The 20,585-nt window shown below is 58.7% G+C and overlaps 3 protein-coding genes across 6 annotated transcripts in view; 1 reads left to right on the forward strand and 2 right to left on the reverse strand.

Moving 5' to 3' along the window:
- Positions 1-2,659: 2,659 nt before the first annotated feature.
- Positions 2,660-5,927, reverse strand: MED29 (mediator complex subunit 29). 2 transcript variants are annotated; one of them, XM_062177016.1, is made up of 4 exons: positions 5,452-5,927; positions 5,013-5,071; positions 4,723-4,813; positions 2,660-2,953 (listed from the first exon to the last, which is right to left on the reverse strand). In XM_062177016.1, the coding sequence occupies exons 1-4, from the start codon at positions 5,665-5,667 to the stop codon at positions 2,711-2,713; spliced, it is 609 nt and encodes a 202-aa protein (XP_062033000.1). In that variant the 5' UTR covers positions 5,668-5,927; the 3' UTR covers positions 2,660-2,710. The 2 variants fall into 2 exon arrangements, with proteins under 2 accessions (XP_062033000.1, XP_062033001.1); XM_062177017.1 differs by having other exon boundaries at positions 4,723-4,807; positions 5,452-5,914.
- A 49-nt stretch (positions 5,928-5,976) lies between these two features.
- PAF1 (PAF1 homolog, Paf1/RNA polymerase II complex component) lies at positions 5,977-10,512 on the forward strand. The gene is made up of 14 exons (XM_062177015.1): positions 5,977-6,269; positions 6,737-6,766; positions 6,856-6,948; positions 7,186-7,307; positions 7,387-7,453; positions 7,545-7,646; positions 7,726-7,831; positions 7,914-7,982; positions 8,064-8,167; positions 8,255-8,371; positions 8,468-8,596; positions 9,625-9,730; positions 9,822-9,912; positions 9,992-10,512. The coding sequence occupies exons 1-14, from the start codon at positions 6,223-6,225 to the stop codon at positions 10,390-10,392; spliced, it is 1,584 nt and encodes a 527-aa protein (XP_062032999.1). The 5' UTR covers positions 5,977-6,222; the 3' UTR covers positions 10,393-10,512.
- A 74-nt stretch (positions 10,513-10,586) lies between these two features.
- Positions 10,587-20,585, reverse strand: part of SAMD4B (sterile alpha motif domain containing 4B) — a 47,292-nt gene continuing 37,293 nt past the window's right edge. For all 3 annotated transcript variants that reach the window (XM_062177013.1, XM_062177012.1, XM_062177014.1), the window contains exons 4-13: positions 19,066-19,305; positions 18,508-18,617; positions 18,267-18,353; positions 17,290-17,623; positions 16,551-16,636; positions 15,518-15,636; positions 14,866-15,064; positions 14,579-14,702; positions 12,994-13,077; positions 10,587-12,793 (exon numbers count right to left, since the gene is read on the reverse strand). In XM_062177013.1, the coding sequence (XP_062032997.1) occupies positions 12,765-12,793; positions 12,994-13,077; positions 14,579-14,702; positions 14,866-15,064; positions 15,518-15,636; positions 16,551-16,636; positions 17,290-17,623; positions 18,267-18,353; positions 18,508-18,617; positions 19,066-19,305 (1,412 nt within the window). In that variant the 3' untranslated portion in view covers positions 10,587-12,764. The remainder of the gene's footprint in view (positions 12,794-12,993; positions 13,078-14,578; positions 14,703-14,865; positions 15,065-15,517; positions 15,637-16,550; positions 16,637-17,289; positions 17,624-18,266; positions 18,354-18,507; positions 18,618-19,065; positions 19,306-20,585) is intronic.

Raw genomic sequence — 20,585 nt, forward strand, 5'->3', positions numbered from 1 at the left:
AAGCCCCACTCCTTTCCCTCCTCCCGCTCCTGCCTCAGGGCCTTGGTACTGACCCTGGGTGGCCACAGCACTTACTCCCTCTCCTTCAAAGCTGCTGTAAAATCACCCGACACTGAGGCTTCCTTGACCTCTGTGAAAGATTGAAAAAATCCATATTAAAAGAAAACTTGTCATATATTTAACAACTCATACTTGGAGGCCATGAGTGCTCATGAAACTTACTACCCAATGTTAAGTTCTCAAACGTTTTTTGTGAAAAAAGTTTTTTGACACCACCTCCCCCCCCCCCCCCCAGCTGCTGATCACTGCCCAAATGCCTGGGCTGAACCTGAGGGCTCAATCCAGGCCTCCCGGGGTGGGGGGTGGGGGGTGGTGGTGGTGGCGGCAGGAACCCAGCGACCTGAGCCATCGCCACTTCCTGGTGGGGTCTGCGTTAGCAGGAAGCTGGAGCCAGAGGCAGGCACAGGACTAAGCAGCCTAACCACTAGGCCCGAAGCCCACCCCTGGCTTCTCCAACTTTTAATACATTTCAATGGACTGAGCATTCTTCTCCATGTGCAAATGTTGCACTTGTTTGGATTTATTCCTAAGGACCTGTCTTGTTATCACCGATTTCGTCTGACCTCACTGCTCTGCCTTTGGGGACTCCTCACGGTGTGCTATGCTGTGCTTTGTCATCCCACTTCAGCTCACCAGGGCATGGGCTCCAGGACCGGCGCTTGGCCCGCACACAGATGTGCGGCGTGTGAGTGACCACCACTTCCCGGTGCACATCTCCCACCCCACGGTGCCTGCTAATGTGCATCCATCAACCCGCGGCCTACGGTTTCTGTTTTGTTGTGGTTTTGTGTGTGTGTTTATTGGAAGGGCAGAGTGACACAGAGAGGGAGGATGAGAGAGGGGGACGGGCGGTGTTTCTGTCTGCTGGTTCACTCCCCAAGTGTTCACACAGCCGGGCCGGACCAGGCAGAAGCCAGGGCCCTGAACTCAGCCTGGCAGAGACCCAAATACGTGGGCCGTGGGCCATCACCTGCTGCCCCGAGAGGGCTATTACGCAGGAAGCTGGAGTCGGACACGAAGCTGGGACATCAAAGCAGGCACTGACACGGGAGAGGGGCACCTCAGACCCTGCCCTGGGAGCAGCTTTAAGCCTGCTGGTTTCTGTACGCTGGGTGCTGGGACATCACGTCCCCACCATGTGTGCTGCTATTGTGACACTACTTTCTGGAGCCAGCTCTACCTCCATCCTGTTGCGTGTGCGCCCATGGCCCGGTGCGGCCTGGGCCCAAGCCGGGACGCTGGTGGGCTCTGCTGCAGGGGTGAGGGGGTATTGGCAAGGCAGGAACAGGCCTCCCCTGCCGTGTTTCTCTGGGTGCCCAGTCGGCAGGGGCTGGGCTGCAGTCCAGTTATTTGATCAAGCACGCTCTAGGTGTTGCCGTGCAGGCACTTCGTGGCTGTGATGAAGCCCCGTCGCCAGCTGACACCAGGTAAGGGGGTGGCCCTAGATCATGTGAGGGGCCGGTGAAGGGCTGCCCTCGGTGCACAGGGCCTCCTGCCGGCCAGCCCTCCGCCCTGGCACTTCAAGCGTGGAAGCACAAACACACACGCCCTGGCCACTTCTCAGTGTGGGGCCTCGGACTTCAGGGTCCCAGGTTTCCTTGCAGCCACGGGGTCCAGGGCAGGAGGCCACCACTCGGGACCCAGGGTACGGGAGGTGTTGGGTGGGGTAGTTCTCCAGCCAGGATGAGTCACTTGAGCCTTTCATACCCCGGCAGCTGGGCCTGGGCTGGAAGCTCCTCCCTGTGCTTGCCCAGGCCTGAAGGCCACAGCTGAGCTCCCCGAAGAAGCCCTCCGGGAAGTGCGGAGCCTCGTGCGGCCCTCCCTTCCCGAAGCCCCCGGCCCACGGCCTGCTTCCCGGAGCTGGGTTCTTCCCCAGGACTGATGATTCACGGGCCTTTTCACTTCTCCTTTGGGGCTAAAAATATAGGGACCCAGGCGTCCAGCTGGGCCAAGCCTCCCCACGATTGCACAATGCCCTCGTCTGTGTTCTGCTGACGCAGGGTCTGGGGATGGGTGGGGGTTCGAGCTGCTCCCCAGTCAGGCTTGCTGAGGTCAGGGCCCACTTCCCACCTCCACTTCTCCTTTCCTGGGCCAGGGGCCTGGGGGCTGGGCTGCTATGGGAAGGTGCTGGGGGTCGCTGGGAATGCAGCCCCTGTCCTCTGAGCCAGGAAACCAAGGGGGTTTGGTTGCCCTCATGGCCATCGGGTCCCAGGAGTGAGCAAGGGGCTGAAGATGGCAACAGGGGCAGAGAGGTAAGAGACACGGAGACACAGAGCACAGGGGCACAGGGACAGAGAGGTGACAGATGCGTTAACAGAGGAGACACAGCACCAGTAGGAAAAGGAAAGGAGACCATCTCCCAAGTGGGCAGTCCAGGAGGCATGGGGGGAGGGGCCCAGCCACGGCACCACACCCAGGCCAGGTGGGAAGATGGCCCTGAACCCAGAGGTCCTGGGCAGGCACAGTCCAAAGTCCACCCTGAGCCAGGGAGAGAAGCCCAAGTGGACAGAGGGAGCCAGGAGCCGCCCTGCTGGCCTCTGCTGCCCCCTGCTGTCTGCTCCAGTGCTCAGGTGGGAAGAACCAGTCAGAGACAAACGGCTTCTGCTCAGGCCACTCTTCATTTCCTCCACCCCGGCCCCTGCCCCGCCCCTCACAGGGTGCCCCCGGGGCCCGTGGGCGGCGCAGGCGTCTTGCCCGTGACCTTGTTGGCGCAGTCCAGCAGGGCAGTGTGAATGTCCTTGGCACAGGCTATCTGGGCTTTGATGACCGCCAGGTACTGTGGGTAGGGCAGGCTGTCAGGCTGCACCGCATCAGGCTTGGTGGCCGTGGGCACCAGCGTCGGGGAGTGCTTGGCGCTGTCACAGCTCTGGGACAGGCATTCGTGTGCCAGGCGCTGCGGACAGGCAGGCAAAGGGCAGCATCAGCCTCGCTCTGGGATCTTCCGGTCCCCTCCCCCTCGCCAAGGGCCAGCCTGTGGGGCCTCTGCACTCCCAGGGTCTCGGGGTCACAGCCTGCTGCTGCCGGTCACTGCAGGGGGGGCCGGGGGGGCCGAGGCATGCAGCTGCTCCTCTCTGGGCCTCAGCTGTCTGTCACCACCTCTTCCCCCTCCTAAGGTGACGAGGGTGAGCAGAGGTGAGCACTTCAAGCGCTAACTGACGGATGTTCCCTGCGCTCAGGCGCCGTTGCTATTGGCCAGGCGCCTGCCTCTGCTCTTCCTCCTGTTGCTCCCGATTCTTCAGGCACTTCTCAGCCTACCCAAGACTTCCGTGCAGTGATGCCCAGGCCCTGCCAGGGATGGCCAGACTCACTCCACTCCTCTCCCAGCTCCGTGTTCCCAGTTCCCAGTCTTCGTCCCCAGCCTCCCCTGGCGTCCTGGGCTCTCACGCTTTCCCCACCTGAATCCTATCTAAGGGATGTCCCAGTGTTTAACCAGAGCCCTGGGTCTCATCCTAGAAACTCCTGCCCAGTAGCACCTCAGTCCCACAGCCTGATGGAGCCGCCGGGTTCCCAAATGCTCCCGCCCTGCCCTTCCGGATCCTGCCCTGGTGGAGTCTAGTTCCAGCCCGTGGCTGCCCCCCCCCCCCCCCCCCGGGCTCCTACCTACAACCCACCCCTCATCTGCCAGCTAGACATTTATTCTTAAATAGCAAACGAGTCCCTGTTCTTTACCTGAAAGCTGACTGACTCCCCATTGTCCTTGGGGTTTAATTCAGAATCCAACAGGCTCCAGTGCTACTACCCCTCAGCCAACTGACATGACCTGACATGATGACATGACCTGACATCAGCCAACTTCCTGACATCCCTAACCTGGCTTCCTTCAAGACCCGGTCCAGGGCCGGCACCGTGGTGCAGCGGGTAAAGCCACTGCCTGCAGTGCGGCACCCCACATGGGCACTGCTTCAAGTCCCGCTGCTCCACTTCCGATCCAGCTCCCTGCTATGGCCTGGGAAAGCAGCAGAGGACGGCCGAGTGCTTGGGCCCCTGCACCGTGTGGGAGACAGGAAGAAGCTCCTGGCTTCAGATCAGCCCAGCTCCGCCTGTTGCCATTTGGCCATTGGGGAGTGAACCAGCAGATGGAAGATAACACACTCCCTCTGCTTCTCCTTCTGTAACTCTTTGAAATAAATACATACATCTTAAAAAAAAAAAAAAATCCAGAATAATGATGAGGAAGGTAGTGCTCCAGGTAACCTGTGCACGTGCCTGGGAATGTCCCAGTCCTGTATGCGCGTGACCCTGCTGAGTTTTTCCCGAAACTCCACCTTCCAGAGGAGGAACCCAAGCCACAGAGGCCGCCTGACTCCACTCGCCCTCCTCTCAACTCCTGCTCCTCTTCTGTCCTTAGCTCCCACAGCCCCCTCTGCCTCCCCCATCCTCGCCCTGACCCCCTGCCTGTGCCTCCCCTCCCTCCCCAGCTGCGGCCAGTCTGGATTGGGCTTCGTCCGTCACAGCCCCAGCCACTCTGAGCTGTCACTGCCTTGAGGGTGTATCTGTCACCCGCTGGACGGCCAGCTCCCAGAGGGCATGACCAGTGCAGCGCCGTGTGCTCAGCGTCGGGCTGATCTAGGGAGCGTGAGCTGACTGACTGGGGGAGGGTTCCTGAAGACCCCTCCCCCGACTGAGGCAGGGCCGCGGTCCCCAGTGTCCAGTAGTTCTTACCAGGCAGAGCTCCAGCTGGTCGCAGAGCGCGTAGAACTCCTCCAGGCACTTGTCAAAGCGCTGGATGGGTCCATCGCTGCTCTTTCTACAGCTCGGGAGAAAAGGGTGGCTGAGGAAGGGGTTTCCAACCTCTGGAAAAGCACTGTCTAGGCCCCCAAACGCCCGTCAGGAAACCAGGGACAGGTGCAGGAAGTCCCAGGCAGGGCTTGGAAATGGGAGGGGGGTGGTGGTGAGAGTGCAGGGGTGGAGACAGGAGACAGGCTATTCTGGGGAAAGGGGGCCGCACTCACTGTCCATTGTCAATGTTAGTGTTCTGAATCAAGTTCTGGGCTGCAACCTTCATCAAGGTCTAGTTAAAAAACAAAAGAAGATGCTTTGGTAGCTGACATCCAGCCCCGCTCTGGCTCCTCCCCTGCTCATTTCCATTCCCACAGCGACCCTCCCAGCCCTCCCCGGGGGCTCCGTCCTGTAACCTTCCGAAGTACCTTCACCCACCCCGCACGGGCAATCTCCACTCAGGCGTTAACGACCCGAGCCCGCTTCTCTCGGGCTCCCTCCCGCTCGGCCGCAACGTCTACGTTAACCCCACCCGACACTGTCACTGCGCACAGCCTAGCTTTGGCCTCACAAAAAGCAGGTCTTTCGCTGCCTGCGCGCTCTCCCCGCCTGAACGGCCCCCTGGGAGGCGGACAAGCAAAGCCGCTGCGCCCCGCCGCCCCAGGCGGTCACCTGCAGACTCTCCTTGAGCTGCGGGATGAGCATCTTGTAGCGCTGCACAGGGTCGAAGTCCTGCTGCTGCTGCTGCAGTAGGCCGCTCTGCGACGAGCCCACCAGCTGTGCCGGCGGCGGCGGCTGCTGCTGGGGGCCGGGGCCGCCAGCCGACCCTGGGCCCGATACACCAGCGGCCGAAGACGCCCCCGGAGCCTGCTGCTGGGGAGCAGCCATCTTCCTCGCTCAGAGCGTCGGAAGTGCGTCACACGTGCGTCTCGCTTTCCTCTCAACGTCGCCATCTCCAGGCTGCGTAAGCTAGTTAGCACCGCCTCCCAAACAAGCCAGCCAATAGGAGGAAAGGAGGTACCTCGTCTTCCAGCGCCCTCAAACCCAACGCCCAGATTGAAAAAGCCTTCCACCAATCACAGGAGGCCTTCCTTACATCGCTCCGCCCTTCACCCAAGCGCTCGCCAATCCGTGCGTGGCTTGGATTCGGACTCTATTTCCCCGAAGGCCTCGCGGCCTGAAGCGACCTGTCGGGTCCTCAGCGCCCGGGCGGCGGTTGGGAGAGCCGGAGCTGCGAGTTCGTCCCCGGCGCTGCCTGCGCGTTTCCCTGAGGCTCGCCCGGAGCGGTTCTCGTCAGGCCGCCTCCCCGCGACAGTCTCCTCGCAGACAGCGGAGCCGCCCCGGAGCCCTGCCTCAGAGCCGGCGTCTCGCGATCGGCACGCCCCTGTGCGTCTCCCGGCGGCGCCGCGAGGACCCGGTGAGGGCCGCCGGCGCCTGGTCGCCATGGCGCCCACCATCCAGACCCAGGCGCAGCGGGAGGATGGCCACAGGTAGGAGCCACGCCGCCGGGCTGCACCGCTTTCGTCTGTGCCTGCCTGGCCTTCTGCTGCGCAGGGGATCGGGCGAGGGGGCTCTGCTGACGACGGCGCCGCCTCCGGCCTGCCGTGACGTCACGGGGCGCGCAGCCTGCACGGAGGGGCGCGTTCCATCTGGGGCTCAGGGGTTGCGCCCCCTCCCTGCTCGCGGCTCGGGGATTCATCTCGTTTGGAGACCCCTCCGAGTACGCGGTTCTTCAGTAAAAGCACTTGGAGGCGTCTCCCCCAAAAGCGACCGAACACTGGGCCCCATTCCCTGACGTGTTTGGGGGCGCTTTTCCCACGGGAAGTCGGGTAGTTGGCCCCCTCGGGAGCGGGGCAGCCCGGTCAGCAGGCGGCAGCGTCTGTCACCTGTTAGCACTGCCCCGGCACGCCCACCCTGCCCGGCGTCCTAGCAAAGCCTCTCTCTCTTGCCCCTTCAGGCCCAATTCCCACCGGACTCTGCCTGAGAGGTGAGCCCCACTCTGCTTCCTCCGGGGGCTGGGGCGCCGGGGGCTGCAGCCGAGGCCAGCCCCCAGGTTCTGAGCTGTTGTGTCCCCAGGTCTGGAGTGGTCTGCCGCGTCAAATACTGCAACAGCCTCCCTGACATCCCCTTCGACCCCAAGTTCATCACCTACCCTTTCGACCAGAACAGGTGAGAGCGCGCCGGGGGACCGAGGGACGGGGACTTGAGATGGGTCCTGGAAGGCAGGGTTTGTTGTCTGTTGGCTGCCTCTCCCCGGGCCCCGGGTGCGTGCCTGCCTGGAACATCGCAGCCGCGCTGTGTCTTGGGTCCCTTCAGACTCCCACGTGTCCCCACTCCGAGTTCCTCCCGGGAAGCAGGGGTGTGAGGGTGAAGCTGGAAACCAACGGGCGTGTTTCTCTCACCCAGGTTTGTCCAGTACAAAGCGACTTCCTTGGAGAAACAGCACAAACATGACCTCCTGACTGAGCCAGACCTGGGGGTCACCATTGACCTCATCAACCCTGACACCTACCGCATCGACCCCAATGGTGTGTGGGGCGACAGGGAGGGTCTGCTCTAGGCCAGCCCCGGGCCTCCCTGACTGTCCTGCCTCCTCGCTCCCTCTAGTTCTCCTAGATCCAGCTGATGAGAAGCTCTTAGAAGAGGAGATTCAGGCCCCTACCAGCTCGAAGAGGTAGGGCTCCACGTGGGTACTGCGGCCAGGCTCAGATGGGCTCTCCAGGCAGGAGGGTGGTGGGCTACCGAGGCGCCCATTCTTATTCCAGATCCCAGCAGCACGCGAAGGTGGTGCCGTGGATGCGTAAGACAGAGTACATCTCCACTGAGTTCAACCGTTACGGGATCTCCAACGAGAAGCCAGAGGTCAAGTGAGTTGCCCATGGGAAAGGAGGGGGAGGTCAGTCTGAAGCTGTCGGGCCCCTACAAGGCCTCTCTCTGCACTCCTAGGATTGGAGTTTCTGTGAAGCAGCAGTTCACCGAGGAGGAAATATACAAAGACAGGGACAGCCAGATCACAGCCATTGAGAAGACTTTCGAGGACGCCCAGAAATCAGTAATTGCGGGGCTGCACCGGGGAGAGGTACACGCAGCATGGCCCGCGTTCTTCCTTCTCACACTGCTCTTGCCCCCACCAGATCTCCCAGCATTACAGCAAGCCCCGGGTGACACCGGTGGAGGTCATGCCTGTCTTCCCAGACTTTAAGGTCAGAGAGTGGCAGGCAGAGGGGGATGGCTTGTCACTTCTGCCCGTCCCAGTCTAACCCAGTGTCCCCCAACCCCCCCAGATGTGGATCAACCCATGCGCTCAGGTCATCTTTGATTCAGACCCTGCCCCTAAGGACACCAGCGGCGCAGCTGCACTGGAGATGATGTCTCAGGCCATGATCAGGTCGGTGGTCCTGCTGCCCACTCTGGCCAGCTCCTCGTCACCCCTCTATGCTCTCCCTTCACTGCCCCCTCTCTTCTCCCAACCCAGGGGTATGATGGATGAGGAAGGGAACCAATTTGTGGCCTACTTCCTGCCTGTGGAAGAGACGCTGAAGAAACGGAAACGGGACCAGGAGGAGGAGATGGACTACGCACCAGATGATGTGTACGTGGCTGAAGTCAGGCTTGGGGGTTGAAAAGTGTGTCCCCTTTTCAGTCTCATAGGGAGCGAATGGACCTGACGCTCTGCCCTCATCCTCAGGTATGACTACAAGATTGCTCGAGAGTACAACTGGAATGTGAAGAACAAAGCTAGCAAGGGCTACGAGGAGAACTACTTCTTCATATTCCGTGAGGGCGACGGGGTTTACTACAACGAGCTGGAGACCAGGTACTCGATATTCCTCTGATTAGCCTGGATCTGTGCTGAAAGCCCCGGGCAGGGGAACCAGCTTCGAGGCCATTTGTAAGCAAGAGCAGCAGAAGCCTGGCCATGTGCATGGGTTGGGCCTGGCTCTACCACAGGAGGCCAGAGAGAAAGTCTTCCTGCACTGCTCCACATGGCCAGTGTTCTGCCCGAGGTCAGTAAGGCTCCACGGGAAAGCAGACACAGCCTCTGTGATACATACAATGAGTATGAATGTTCTAAATGAAGTGCCTGGGACCCAAGTTCAGAAACGAGACTCCCAGCCTTCTCCCTGACGGCGGAGGGTTCGCTGCTGTGCTGGTGTCCTTGGATGCAGGAGGTGGGAGAGCACGACTTGAGTATCTCTGTAAAGCAGAGATGACAAATTCCAAGCCCACGGTCAGGCAGAGGCTGGTGGCAGCTGGGTGACCTGCAGCTCTTGGCAGCTCCAAAGAGCACCACACCCAAGTCCAAGTCAGGTCCACTCTTGCTGTGCTGTGATGGCTAAGAGCTACTGTTTCCTCAGAATCCAGAAATCCAGATTTGACACCTCTTGGTGTAGAGTTGGTAACTAATTCTTGCACATGCACACAAAGGGCACTTGAAAAATTCATGGAACATGGGATTAAAGTGTTTATTTTGGTGCAAAAAAAATCTTGAAATCCATGCATATGTGGGATATCCAGAAAGTTCATGAAAAATGATAATAAAAAAACCTATGTAGAGATTTCAATTTTTTTGTACCAAATTAACCTTTTAATTATTTCGCACCACCTTTCTGAAGGAGCTACACACACACAAAGAAGCATGTGGCATAGGGCAAGCTGGTGTTTCGGGGAGCCAACATCTTTCTCCTCCGCTGCCCTCAATCCCGTGAGCTAGTCTCCCTTCTAGAGTCGGGTTTAGTGTGGTCTCTTTGGCCACACATTAGGGAACCACGTCAGGCTGGACTCCTCACTGAAGGGCAGTCTCTAACTGGCATCTTCCACTGCTCCCCAACTCACCCATTCCAGGGTCCGCCTTAGTAAGCGCCGAGCCAAGGCTGGGGTGCAATCGGGCACCAACGCCCTGCTTGTGGTCAAACACCGGGACATGAACGAGAAGGAATTAGAGGCCCAGGTAACGGGCTCTGCCGGCCAGGGCAGTGGTGGGTGAGGGGAGTGACAGAGCTCAACACGACATCCCCCCCCCCCAATTCTGCTGCTACCAGGAAGCGCGCAAGGCCCAGTTGGAAAACCACGAGCCCGAGGAGGAGGAGGAGGAGGAGATGGAGACAGAAGAGAAAGAGGCTGGGGGCTCAGGTGAGGCAGGGCACGCGAGACACGCCGGCCTCCGGGGGCGCGGGGCGGGGGTTGTGGCTCACACTCTGCTCCTTGACAGATGAGGAGCGTGAGAAGGGCAGCAGCAGTGAGAAGGAGGCCAGTGAAGATGAGCGCTCAGGCAGCGAGAGCGAACGCGAGGAGGGCGACAGGGAAGAGGCGAGCGACAAGAGTGGCAGCGGCGAGGACGAGAGCAGCGAAGATGAGGCCCGGGCCGCTCGGGACAAGGAGGAGATCTTTGGCAGTGACGCCGATTCAGAGGACGACGCTGACTCTGACGATGAGGACAGAGCTCGAGCCCGTGGTGGCAGTGACAATGACTCAGACAGCGGCAGCGACGCAGGCGGTCAGCGCAGCCGCAGCGCCAGTCCCTTCCCCAGTGGCAGTGAGCACTCGGCCCAGGAGGATGGCAGTGAAGCTGCAGCTTCTGATTCCAGCGATGCTGACAGCGACAGTGACTGAGCCCAGGGCTGGTCAGACACCATTATCGGAGCAGAAGGCACTTGTCTGGTGGTCTGCTTGTGAGCCCTTCATGTTGTCCCCCCCAAACCTTTCCTGTAATAAAGCCGCGTTCTGACTTCCCCTCAGCCTGAGGTGCCGTTCTGGGCCCTGCTCCCCACCCCCCACCCCCGCCCGGCTGCTGAGGACCTCAGCGTGAGGCACAGAGGCAGAGCCACTGGGTTTCCCGTGAAATGTGGCGTAACAAAGGTCACAGTCCTTTTTTTTTTTTGTTTGGTTTTTTTTTCTCCAAAATAAGCCCAGACCATTAAACAAGTGAAACTCCAACAAATAAGTCTTCTCCAACAGCGAGAAAAACTGTACAGTTACTCAAAGCTGATTTCTGCCAGTGGGGCTGGGGACAGAAGTGGGTGGGGAGAGTGAAATTATGGAGGAGGCCTGGGGCGGGGCGTGGGAGAGGATCAGGGTCCTGCCCATCAGAGTGGGGCCGCCTGCGTCCTGCACACTCTGCTGTCAGGTTGGGGGAGGGGGCGGTTCTCGCCTCCCTGTGTGTGTGGGAGGGTGTCCCTCACTACCTCCCAGTGCGGGCAGGTTAGCTCACCCTGACAGGGTGAACAAGATGGGACCGGTTGGGGAGAGGCGAGGGTCCCGTAACAGGGACACCCTGCTGATCCCAAGCGAGGTGGCCCATCCATCCCATTTCCCCGCGGCGAGTGGGAGGGGACTGGAGAAGCCCTGGGAGCTGAGGGGAATGAGCAAGGCACAGAACATGGAGGGGCCGGGGTGGGGGACTTGCATAGGTTGATGAGTGTGCAAGAGGTACATAAATAAACCTGACGCCCCACCCAGCCCGGCACTGGGAGAGGAGGTGGGGACCCAGAGGCAGGTCCCCAGGGCCACCCTGCCCCCTGGCTTCCTCCCCTTCCCTGGGCTCAGAGCAGAGGAAGATCCACAGACCAGGAGGACAGGGGCAAAGAGGTCTGGGGAATGGGGTGATAGTGCAGGGGTCGGGGGGTGGTCTTAAATTTTTTTTTTTTGGTTTTTTGTTTTTTCCCAACATTTTGTATCTTTAATAACATACACAATGGTTACCAGCCATATTCATAACAAAAGTTATTCATAAAATGTATCTAAAAATAACATTTTTTTTTTTCCTTTTCGGTGTGAAAAGCTTGAGAATGTCCCAGTGAATGGGGGTGAGTTGGGGGAGTAGAGGGGGCTGGGATACAGGGACCCTGGCTTCCCCACTATCTGAACCCCCAATCCCCTTCCCCTCCACCTGGGCCCCAACGCAACCTTCATTAGGAACAGGGCCCAGAGGGTCTGTGAGACGGGCTGGGACGAATCTCTGGGTTATGACATAGTGTTCCACGAAGTGAGGTCATGACATAATTGGGGGGGGGGGCTGTAGGGGAAAAAAGGGAGGGCAGGGAAAAATCCCAAAAATCCCAAACCAAACAACCCCCTTCCCCTCATTCCTCACCCCCAAGTCTTTCACCAGCCAGACCCGGGAGGGGAGAAGGGTGTGTTCCTGGGAAGGGGATGTTAAGGCAACAGACTTCCTGACCTCACTGGCTGCCCACCTTCAACCTCTGTATCTGGGGAGCCAGGGATGGGGGGCTGGGGAGGGCACGGGGGTCTAGAGGAGGGGGCTCTGCCCTCTCCTCTCAAAGTTCAGGCTTCCCCTGCCACCATCTTGGCTCAGAGAGAGGCCTGAGGATTCTAAAACTGAGAGGGAATGATCAGAGAAAAACCGTTAAGAACTATATAAATATGTATCTTAAATAGGCCTAAGAAATTAATTGTAGAGAACCTCTGATAAACAGGGCAAAAGGAGGGGAGAGGAAAGTGGCTCCTGTCCTTGGGGAATGTGGGAAGGGAAAGCGGGTGGAGTGGAGAGAGGCTCCTCTCCTCACTGCCCTCTCCCCAGCTCCTCCCCAGGTCAGCCTGGAGAGCAGGTCAGCTCCACCGCTCACGCCGCCCCTGGTGTCAGGTGTTTGTGAGCAGGCTCCACAAGGTAGTGGTCAGTTTGTCTCTGGGGGAGTCTGTTCCCTTGGGAAGGGGCAGGGGTGGGACGGGGCCAGGTGGGCGATGAGGAAGGACAGGGAGGGGCAGGCAGTCTGGCTGGTCCTTGCCCCTTTGTCCTGGCTGCTCCCCCTACCTCCCCCGGCCTCAGCAGAGATCCCTAAACGGGCCAGGGAGTGAGCAAGGCGAGTGCCAATGTTAAACAAAAGTTAAAAGGGTGAGAGAGTAGAAAAATATTAGAATGTATAGCTGAGCCAGCCCACCCTCTTGCTGTCGCAGAGAAGCCCGTTGGGGGTTGGCCCCCGCCCGCCGCCCAGGGAGCCTATGGGTGCGCTGGGCTGTGGGTCCTGTCAGATGGTGGAGGTTTTGTCTGTCCCATCTGTGACAAGAGAGGGGGGAGGAGATCAGGAGCTCGCGGGAGCCTGAGGAAAGGCCCTCTTCGTAGCTTGTCCTCCCAGTCAGGCCCCCCCTGGAGTCAGGCCTCCCTTGGGAACCCCTCAGGAGAACTGGAGTCGCTCAGTTCAGAGGTGGAGACGCTGGGTAGGTGGGAGCTGGGTCAGGGAAAGAGGAAATGCTCACCACCCAAGGCGTGTTCTGTCATGCTCAGACACAGAGACTCCAGAGTGGGATTGATCTCCAGGTCAGGCCCAGGGACCGGGCAGTCTGGGTGGGAGAGAGGAAAATGGAGGTGTGAGGACTGCCTGGGGTAAGGAGAACAGGAGGGAGACAAAGGTGGCCAGTTGGTGCAGGGTGGAGGGACGAGGCCACGGAAACGGCAACACACATCACACACACACACACTCACACGCTTGGATGGAAGATGTGGCTGGGCAGAGGTGGAGGACAGAGGCAGCAGGAGAGAAGAAAGCAGGGGCAGAGGCATGGCAACTCAGAAAAAGGCAGACCTGCGACAGAGGAAGTGCTGTGGAGCTGAGGGTGCTCTCTGGGTCTACTCTGCGCATTGTGCTGGTCTCTGGCACGTGCCCAACACTGGCAGCTCTGTGCTCCCTCACTGATGATGCACAAGCTACATTAAAACCCTCCCTGTTTCGACCTGGGCTTGCTCCTCTGGGCTGGCTGTGATCGGCCACAAGGCCGGTCCTCAAACACTGCTCGGCAAGCTGCTGGCATCTGGCCAACAGCCCAGACCTGACCCCTCCCTCACGCTGGTTAAAGCCCTCCCGCAGTGCTTCACTACCACTGGGCGGAGGTCAGAGCTACTGACCGTGCTGCAGATGCCCCTCCGCGCCTATCTCCAGCCTCACCTTCCATCACTGGCCCACAGGAGCCACACATCCGACCACAGGAGCGCACATCCGACCACCTGTTTCTCCTCAAAACAGGTTTTGAACTTGGGAAGTCCAGTCTCTGCCGCAGACTGGTGACTGACAAGTCTCAATGCTCTCCCACTGCAGTCAGGAACATTCAATCTGATGGTACACAGCTTGGCCCGGGCATGCTGATAAGAATGGGTCTTATTTTTGGCTCCCACGGTTCAACCACTGGCTCCTTTGACATTATTTAAAGATACCTACTGTATACCTCACACTGTATTAGGATGAACACAATGGATGGCAGCTCACAGCATCTCATAAAAATTAAGAATCCCCACGGATGTCCTGGTCTGTGACACACAGCTCAGGGTCACCTGCGATCTAACAGCTCTAGCCGCAGGGGCCGGTGGAGGACCTCTCTCTCATGTCCCTCTTGCCTGTTCTGCCCTTGTCCTCTGCCTGCTCCCAAGTCAGTCTGCGAGCAGAGGGAAAACACCCTGCAGTGTAGAGCTTATCTACAGTGAAGTCCACCAGGGCCTGTGCAGGCACCTGGGCTTGGACAGAACGCTGGTGGCTGATGGAACCTTTCTGTCCCTGCAAAACCTTCCAAACGGAAACTTTCGTGATCCTATAAAGAGATGGGATAGAGACCAACACAGACAGAAAGATTACAACATTGGGGAAGGAAGTGCAGACAGGAAAGGAGATGAGACACACACACACCCTCCTCCCCTCCCTGGTTCAAATGAGAAAAGAAAAGGTCCTCCACAGAAAGCACGGAGAAATGTCCTCAGGTAGTCACAAAGGGACAGGGGCTATGAGACCTGGGAAGAGAGGAGGGTCAGCTGAGTGCGCTATCGGGGCAGCCTCCCAAGGCTGGGGCGCCTCACCTGGAGGGAACATGAGAATGGCCTGGGGCGATGAGTGGACCGGGAGCGAGTGGGTGCGCTGCACAGAGCTACGGCTCTGGCTGGGCATGCTGTTGCTGCCTCCAGGGTTGGCAAACCACAGGTTCTGCACAAGGAGAGAAAGGAGGGGTGAGCAGGCCCAGGAGTGGTAGAGCTGGCAAAGGAGCCCCTTCCTCCAAGTAGGGTCCAAACACAGAGATACAACACACATCCCAGCACTGCCTCCTTAACCCCAGGAGCACTAAGGCCTCTGCTTCCAGCCGGCTCACCTGTCTGCCCTGGCCCCCAAGGCTGGGGCTGGTAAGGGCGTGTCGAGGGGAGACGCCCGCAATGCCCGAGGGGCTCAGGAGGCCCATCCTGCCAGGTGGGAGGGCCCGGGGAGGCATTGGGAACTGGCGCTGGGTCCGCCGGGCCACTCCCATCCCCACAGAACCAGCTATGGGGAGCGAGTTGGAGCCGAACGCCCAGCTGTGAGAGAGCAGAAGGCAGAGTGTTAGCTTAGATGGAGGGGACCATGTGTCCACCCGTTCCTCACTTCATCCCCAACCCCAATAGGTAGGACAAAACCTGATGTGGCTGAGGAAGGAGTCCCTGCATCACACATGTTGTCTCCTCCCACCCCAAGGGTCCCCGAAGGCAGACATGACGAAGATACAAATGTTCCCTTAGTGGCCACTCAAAGCAGTTCTCCTGACTCCATTCCTGAGAGAGGGAGGTGCTTCTGTTAACTTTGTTGGGAACTGGAAGGTGGCCCAAGCAAAGGGGCCTGCCCTAGGGCACACGCTGGGTCCAGCAGCTCGGCCTCCTGCACTACTAGGAGGAACGTCCCGAATTCTCTCCTGGCAGGGAGCTCTTCACTGGTGCAATCCCAGCCCAGAACAGTGACCTCCCAGCTGCAGGCCCGGGGAGGCCGCCGCCCACCCTTTCTGCTGCCGGTAGTTCTGCATTTCCAGCGCGGCCTTGCGTGGGAACGTCCGGAGGAGCTTCAGCACTTGCTGTTTCCAGGATAGCAGCCGCTTCTTCTGTGTCTCTGTGAAAGCCTAGGTACGGGGTAGGGGAGGTGTCAGTGAAGCAGGAAGGGACAGTTCTTCCACTCCTCTGCTCCAACACTTATGGCTGGCCTGCTCCACGCCAGGCAACGCTGGCATGTGGAATTTGGCTGTGCTCACGGTTGGGGACAGCCATGCATACTGTGGCTGTGATAAGATGTCACCCCCGTGAGGAAGAACAGCAGGCACCAGAAATCTGCATACGCAGGTGGGGTTGGTGAGGGTATCCCTGAGGTATATTATTATTATTATTATTTAAGATTTATTTGGGGCCAGCGCTGTGGCACAGCAGGTAAAGCTGCCGCCTGCAGTACTGGCATCCCATGGGCACCAGTTCGAGACCCAGCTGCTCCACTTCTGATCCAGTTCTCTGCTGTGGCCTGGGAAAGCAGTAGAAGATGGCCCAAGTCCTTGGGCTCCTGCACCCGTGTGGGAACACCTGGAAGAAGCTCCTGGCTCCTGGCTTCGGATTGGTGCAGCTCTGGCCATTGCGGTCAATTGGGGATTGAACCAGCTGATCAAAACCTCTCTCTCTGCCTCTCCTTCTCTCTGTGTGTAACTCTTTCACATAAATAAATCTTTACAAAGAGACACACACAGAGAGCTCTTTCTGCAGGTTCATTCCCTAAATGGTTACAACAACCAGGGCTGGGTGAGGTCAAAGCCAGGAGCCAAGAACTCCATATGGGTATAGATACAAATGTCTGAGACTGGAGGGCTAAGTAGGAAGCAGGGGACTGGTTCCTGAGAGACAGAAAATGTACAAAGGCTCTGGGAATAAGCCTCTGAACCCAACTCTGGTGAGAAGACAGCTGGAAAGGTGGGGCCGGGCCAGGCAGGGTGCTGTTGGTCCTGAGAGTGATGGGACAGCCTTTCCCTTCTTGGGAGCCCAGCAGAAGCCACACCTCATGAGTCAGGCACTTTTCGATGAGCTGGAGGTAACTGGTGATGTTCTCCTCGTCTGGTCGGGACACCAGCAGCTGGGTGCACACTGGGGGATGGGGAAAGGGCAGGGGTTAGCCAGTATGCCATCTGCCACGCTGTGGCTGGCTGGTACAGCACAGACAGGAGCCTCAGGCTGGATGAGAACCAACAATGCGCTGGTACAGTACTAAGTCATGAAGATGTGGTCAGCACGTGCTACAATGCTTTGCACACGGTAGACTTGAAGTCAGTAATACCTTTGCCATTCTAACTCTTCAAACAATCTTGTCAGTGTCAGTTTTCTTAGCCTGAGGAAACTCTAAGCCTCAGAGAGGTCAAACAGCTAAAAGGATCTGGACCCACATGTGAAGTCTGCTGTGCTGTGCTACTTTATGAAAGGCTGGACCCATCACGAGCTTCACCAGACCCTTAACTTGGACTTCAGTCCCGTCTGAGACAATGTCCAGCTGTCACCAACATGCTGTCTTATCTGTGCAGCTGGGGATCTATGAGGGAATGGGCTGTCACCCTCAGCATCAGCCCATGCAGGCCCAAGGGCAGGATCCTTGTCACCCTCAATCTTGGCTACTCTCTACAGCTCTTTGGTCTCCAAGGGCTTTACAAGGCCTGCTCCCACTGTCTAACATGGACTTGGCCCCTGATGCCTGACTCACGGAGCTTTCTGCCTCAAGAATCCTGCTAGGCCCCGGGTAGTCTCACCTTTGCCCATGACCCGTGTAAACTGGCTGGGGATGTCTCCGTCGGCAACGGGAGCTGGGGCTGGCTCACTGCCATCAGTGGGAGCCGGAGCTGGTGGAGGGGGATAGTTCTCTGCAGCTGGAGGGTCCTTGGCCTCGGTGCCCTTGTCTGTGCTGGAATGGGCTGGGGGAGGCTCAGCACCAGGCAGCTCCCCCCGGCCCCCATCCTTGGCAGCAGGGGTGGCAGCGGCAGCTGCTACAGTGGCCTGGAGGACGCTGTAGGCTTTGATGGGGGTGATGATGATCTGCTGCAGCTCCTGCAGGGCGTTGCGCAGATTCCCACCTTCCAGCACATCCTAGGGGTGGGGAGGGGGGTGTAGCTCAGGGCCACAGGCAGACCTCGTGGCGAGGCACAGAGAATGTCTACACACATGAGGCCACAGAGGGTTTGGAGAGGCCTGGGTGGGGCCCCTTAGGGTTTTGGCACATAGAGAGGGCAGGTGAGGGCACTGCAAGCCCATGCACTGACAGGCATACACTGCGCGTGCGCACACGTGCACACACACACACACACACTCCTCTTTCCTCTTCAAGGTGAAGGCCCGGACACTCAGGCCAAGACGCTGAGGGGGAAGAAGAAAACTAAAGGCAAGGGGAAGGAGAAAAAAATGCAAATCAAGGTAGACAGAGGAGAGTGAGTGGACGAGAAACCACCAAGAGTAGAGATCATGCACAGAGGGACACCGCTCTGCCAGACAGAGTGACACAGGAACCACAAACCAAGAGGGACAAGGAGGGGAGCCCTTGTGCCAACTTGCATGTGATCCCTGGAGGCTGGCTCCCTAGGGCTCAGGCAGCTGCAGATCAGGCCTGAGGGCTGGGGAGGACCAGACGGGAGGTCGTCTGGGCAGCTGGCAGCAAGGCCAATCAGCAGCCGTTGGTATACGGGTATCACTGGATGGCTGGGTGCCCTTGGAGACCAGGACACCAGGTCCTCACCTTCTCCAGGGACTTGAGGACGCTCTGCCTCTCGCGCAGCTTCTGGATGCTCAGGGCTATCTTGTGGCGGGCACCTTTGGTGACGTTCTGTAGTAAGGGCAGAAGGGGACAGGATGTTGGAAATGGGAGGCTGAGGTACTTGGAGGTGTCCCCGTAGGGATCAAAGCAAGAGGTGGCTCCGGCTGCAAAGGTACTGCCAAAGTGCTGCTGCCTGGACACCCCCATGGTTCCTTGGCTTCACCTGAGACTCCAGGTGCTGCTCAGTCAGTGTCATCATCTCCTCATAGCTCATCTGTGAGAAGAGGGCCGCGTACTTGTGCAAGCGGAGGCTTTTGAGCCACGAGGGCACATCTGAGAAAAAGGAGGGAAGGCGAAGGTCAGGAGCTCGGCCCTGGTGACCAGGACAGAAGGAAGCTTGTGGGCAAGGACCAGGCAAACACCACAGGCAGTCTTTAAAGCTGCAGAGAATTGACAGTGGTGGGGAAAAGCCAAGAGTCCACAGGCTACTTCTCTGCCTGCCCAGCCCCCAGGGCACCAAACTCCCTGATCTGCTCAGCTGGATGTGTACGAGGCCAACCCCACCAGTCTCCCTGGAGACTTCTGGAAACTGTTTCCCATCGTCTGGACCCCAGCTCCCCTGTCAGACTGGGTGTGTGAGGGCAGGGGCTCCTCCCCATCAGATCAGTGCCTACGACTGCATGTGAGGCATCTGCTCCTTAGTGGGGTAGGGAGGTGGCGGCTAAGCTTTCTGTCCTCAAACCCCTGGAGAAGGGTCCTGGCGTCGCCCTCCCCGTGGTACCTTTCATGCCGCTGCCGTCCTCCTGGAACGTGTTCCGGCTGGAGCCCTGCTCCTCTGTCTGCTCACTGCCAGAGGAGGCCACGCTGCTCTGGGGCGAGAGGGGTGCGTGGTCGGGTGTGGTGAAAGCAGCCCGGGCCCCGAGCTCCTCTGGACTCGGCCACTCACCAGGGGCCTGGGGGCTCGTAGGGATGAGCGACATGGAGCGCTTCAGCGGGCTAGGGTGGATTTGGCAGGGGAGACCTAACCAAGGCGGAGAGAAGCAAGAAGTCAGGCTTGGGGATCTGACCACAGGAAACCACACCCGCTGGTCAGTGCTGTGATGACAGCTCAGCCCCATAATCCTCCCAAAGGAAGGGACGCTGGGGTCCGAGAAAAACTGCCCACCAGATACTGCTCATTCACTCACCCCCAACACCCAACGTGTTCCCGAGCTGGCTGGCCGCCCCTCTGAACTGCCGCACTTCCGCTGCTGGCACCCTGCTCCAAGTGTGCATCCCTCGAGGGAAATACTGCCATGGCCCCTCACTGGTTTCTTGCCCTGGTTCTTGCCTCCTACAGTCTACTGCCCTCATAGCAGCTACACTGATCTTTCCAAAAACACAAATCTGACCAAGCTGGGCCCCTGCTTAAAACTCTGTGGCTTCCTCTCATGCTGAGAACAAAAATCGAACTCTCCTACATGCCTTAAAAAAAGGTCAGGCAGGCGCTGGTCCTTGCCCATCTCTGACCTCTCATCTCCCACAATGTACCTCAATCTCCATCTGCTCCCAGAATACTTAAGCTTGGTCCAATCTCGGGACTTCTGACCTTGATCTTTCTCGTCCTCCTGATCTCAGCTGTTCACTCTCTCCAAGTCTCCTGAGGCCAACCCTTAACCCTTGATCTGAAGTCACCATGTCCCCTCCCCAACACCCAGGTTGTTCTATCACATTAGTCTGTCTCACCTTTCTTACACTCACCAAAACCTCCAATTCTTTTATCAACTAATATTTCTTTACTTAATTATGAACTGTTCCCCTGCAATAGCCCAAGATCCATGACAACAGGGCCCCATCCTGTCTTTTCTTTTTTTTTTTTGACAGGCAGAGTGGACAGTGAGAGAGAGATACAGGGAGAAAGGTCTTCCTTTTGCCGTTGGTTCACCCTCCAATGGCCGCCGCGGTTGGTGCGCTGCGGCCGGCGCACCGCGCTGATCCGATGGCAGGAGCCAGGTGCTTATCCTGGTCTCCCATGGGGTGCAGGGCCCAAGGACTTGGGCCATCCTCCACTGCACTCCCTGGCCATAGCAGAGAGCTGGCCTGGAAGAGGGGCAATCGGGACAGAATCCGGCACCCCGACCGGGACTAGAACCCGGTATGCCGGCGCCACAAGGCGGAGGATTAGCCTAGTGAGTCACAGCGCTGGCCCCCATCCTGTCTTAAACATCACAGTATTCTTAGCAATTACAGTGGGGCCTGGCCCAAAAGGAGTTGCTTCAGTAGTTCACAAAAGAAGCACAAGAGCCTCGCCCTCAACACCAG

This window comes from Lepus europaeus, chromosome 19 (assembly GCF_033115175.1).
Source record: "Lepus europaeus isolate LE1 chromosome 19, mLepTim1.pri, whole genome shotgun sequence".
Taxonomy (NCBI): domain Eukaryota; kingdom Metazoa; phylum Chordata; class Mammalia; order Lagomorpha; family Leporidae; genus Lepus; species Lepus europaeus.

Excerpts from the sequence above, each read along its gene's own strand:
- MED29 (XM_062177016.1), bottom strand. The coding sequence starts at position 5,667 with ATGGCTGCTCCCCAGCAGCAGGCTCCGGGGGCGTCTTCGGCCGCTGGT. Across the intron at positions 5,072-5,451 it reads AGCTCAAGGAGAGTCTGCAG|ACCTTGATGAAGGTTGCAGC; the intron begins GTGACCGCCTGG and ends TTTTTTAACTAG. Across the intron at positions 4,814-5,012 it reads ACTAACATTGACAATGGACA|CTGTAGAAAGAGCAGCGATG; the intron begins GTGAGTGCGGCC and ends TTTTCTCCCGAG.
- PAF1 (XM_062177015.1), top strand. The coding sequence starts at position 6,223 with ATGGCGCCCACCATCCAGACCCAGGCGCAGCGGGAGGATGGCCACAG. Across the intron at positions 7,647-7,725 it reads AACGAGAAGCCAGAGGTCAA|GATTGGAGTTTCTGTGAAGC; the intron begins GTGAGTTGCCCA and ends CTGCACTCCTAG. Across the intron at positions 9,731-9,821 it reads AGAAGGAATTAGAGGCCCAG|GAAGCGCGCAAGGCCCAGTT; the intron begins GTAACGGGCTCT and ends TGCTGCTACCAG.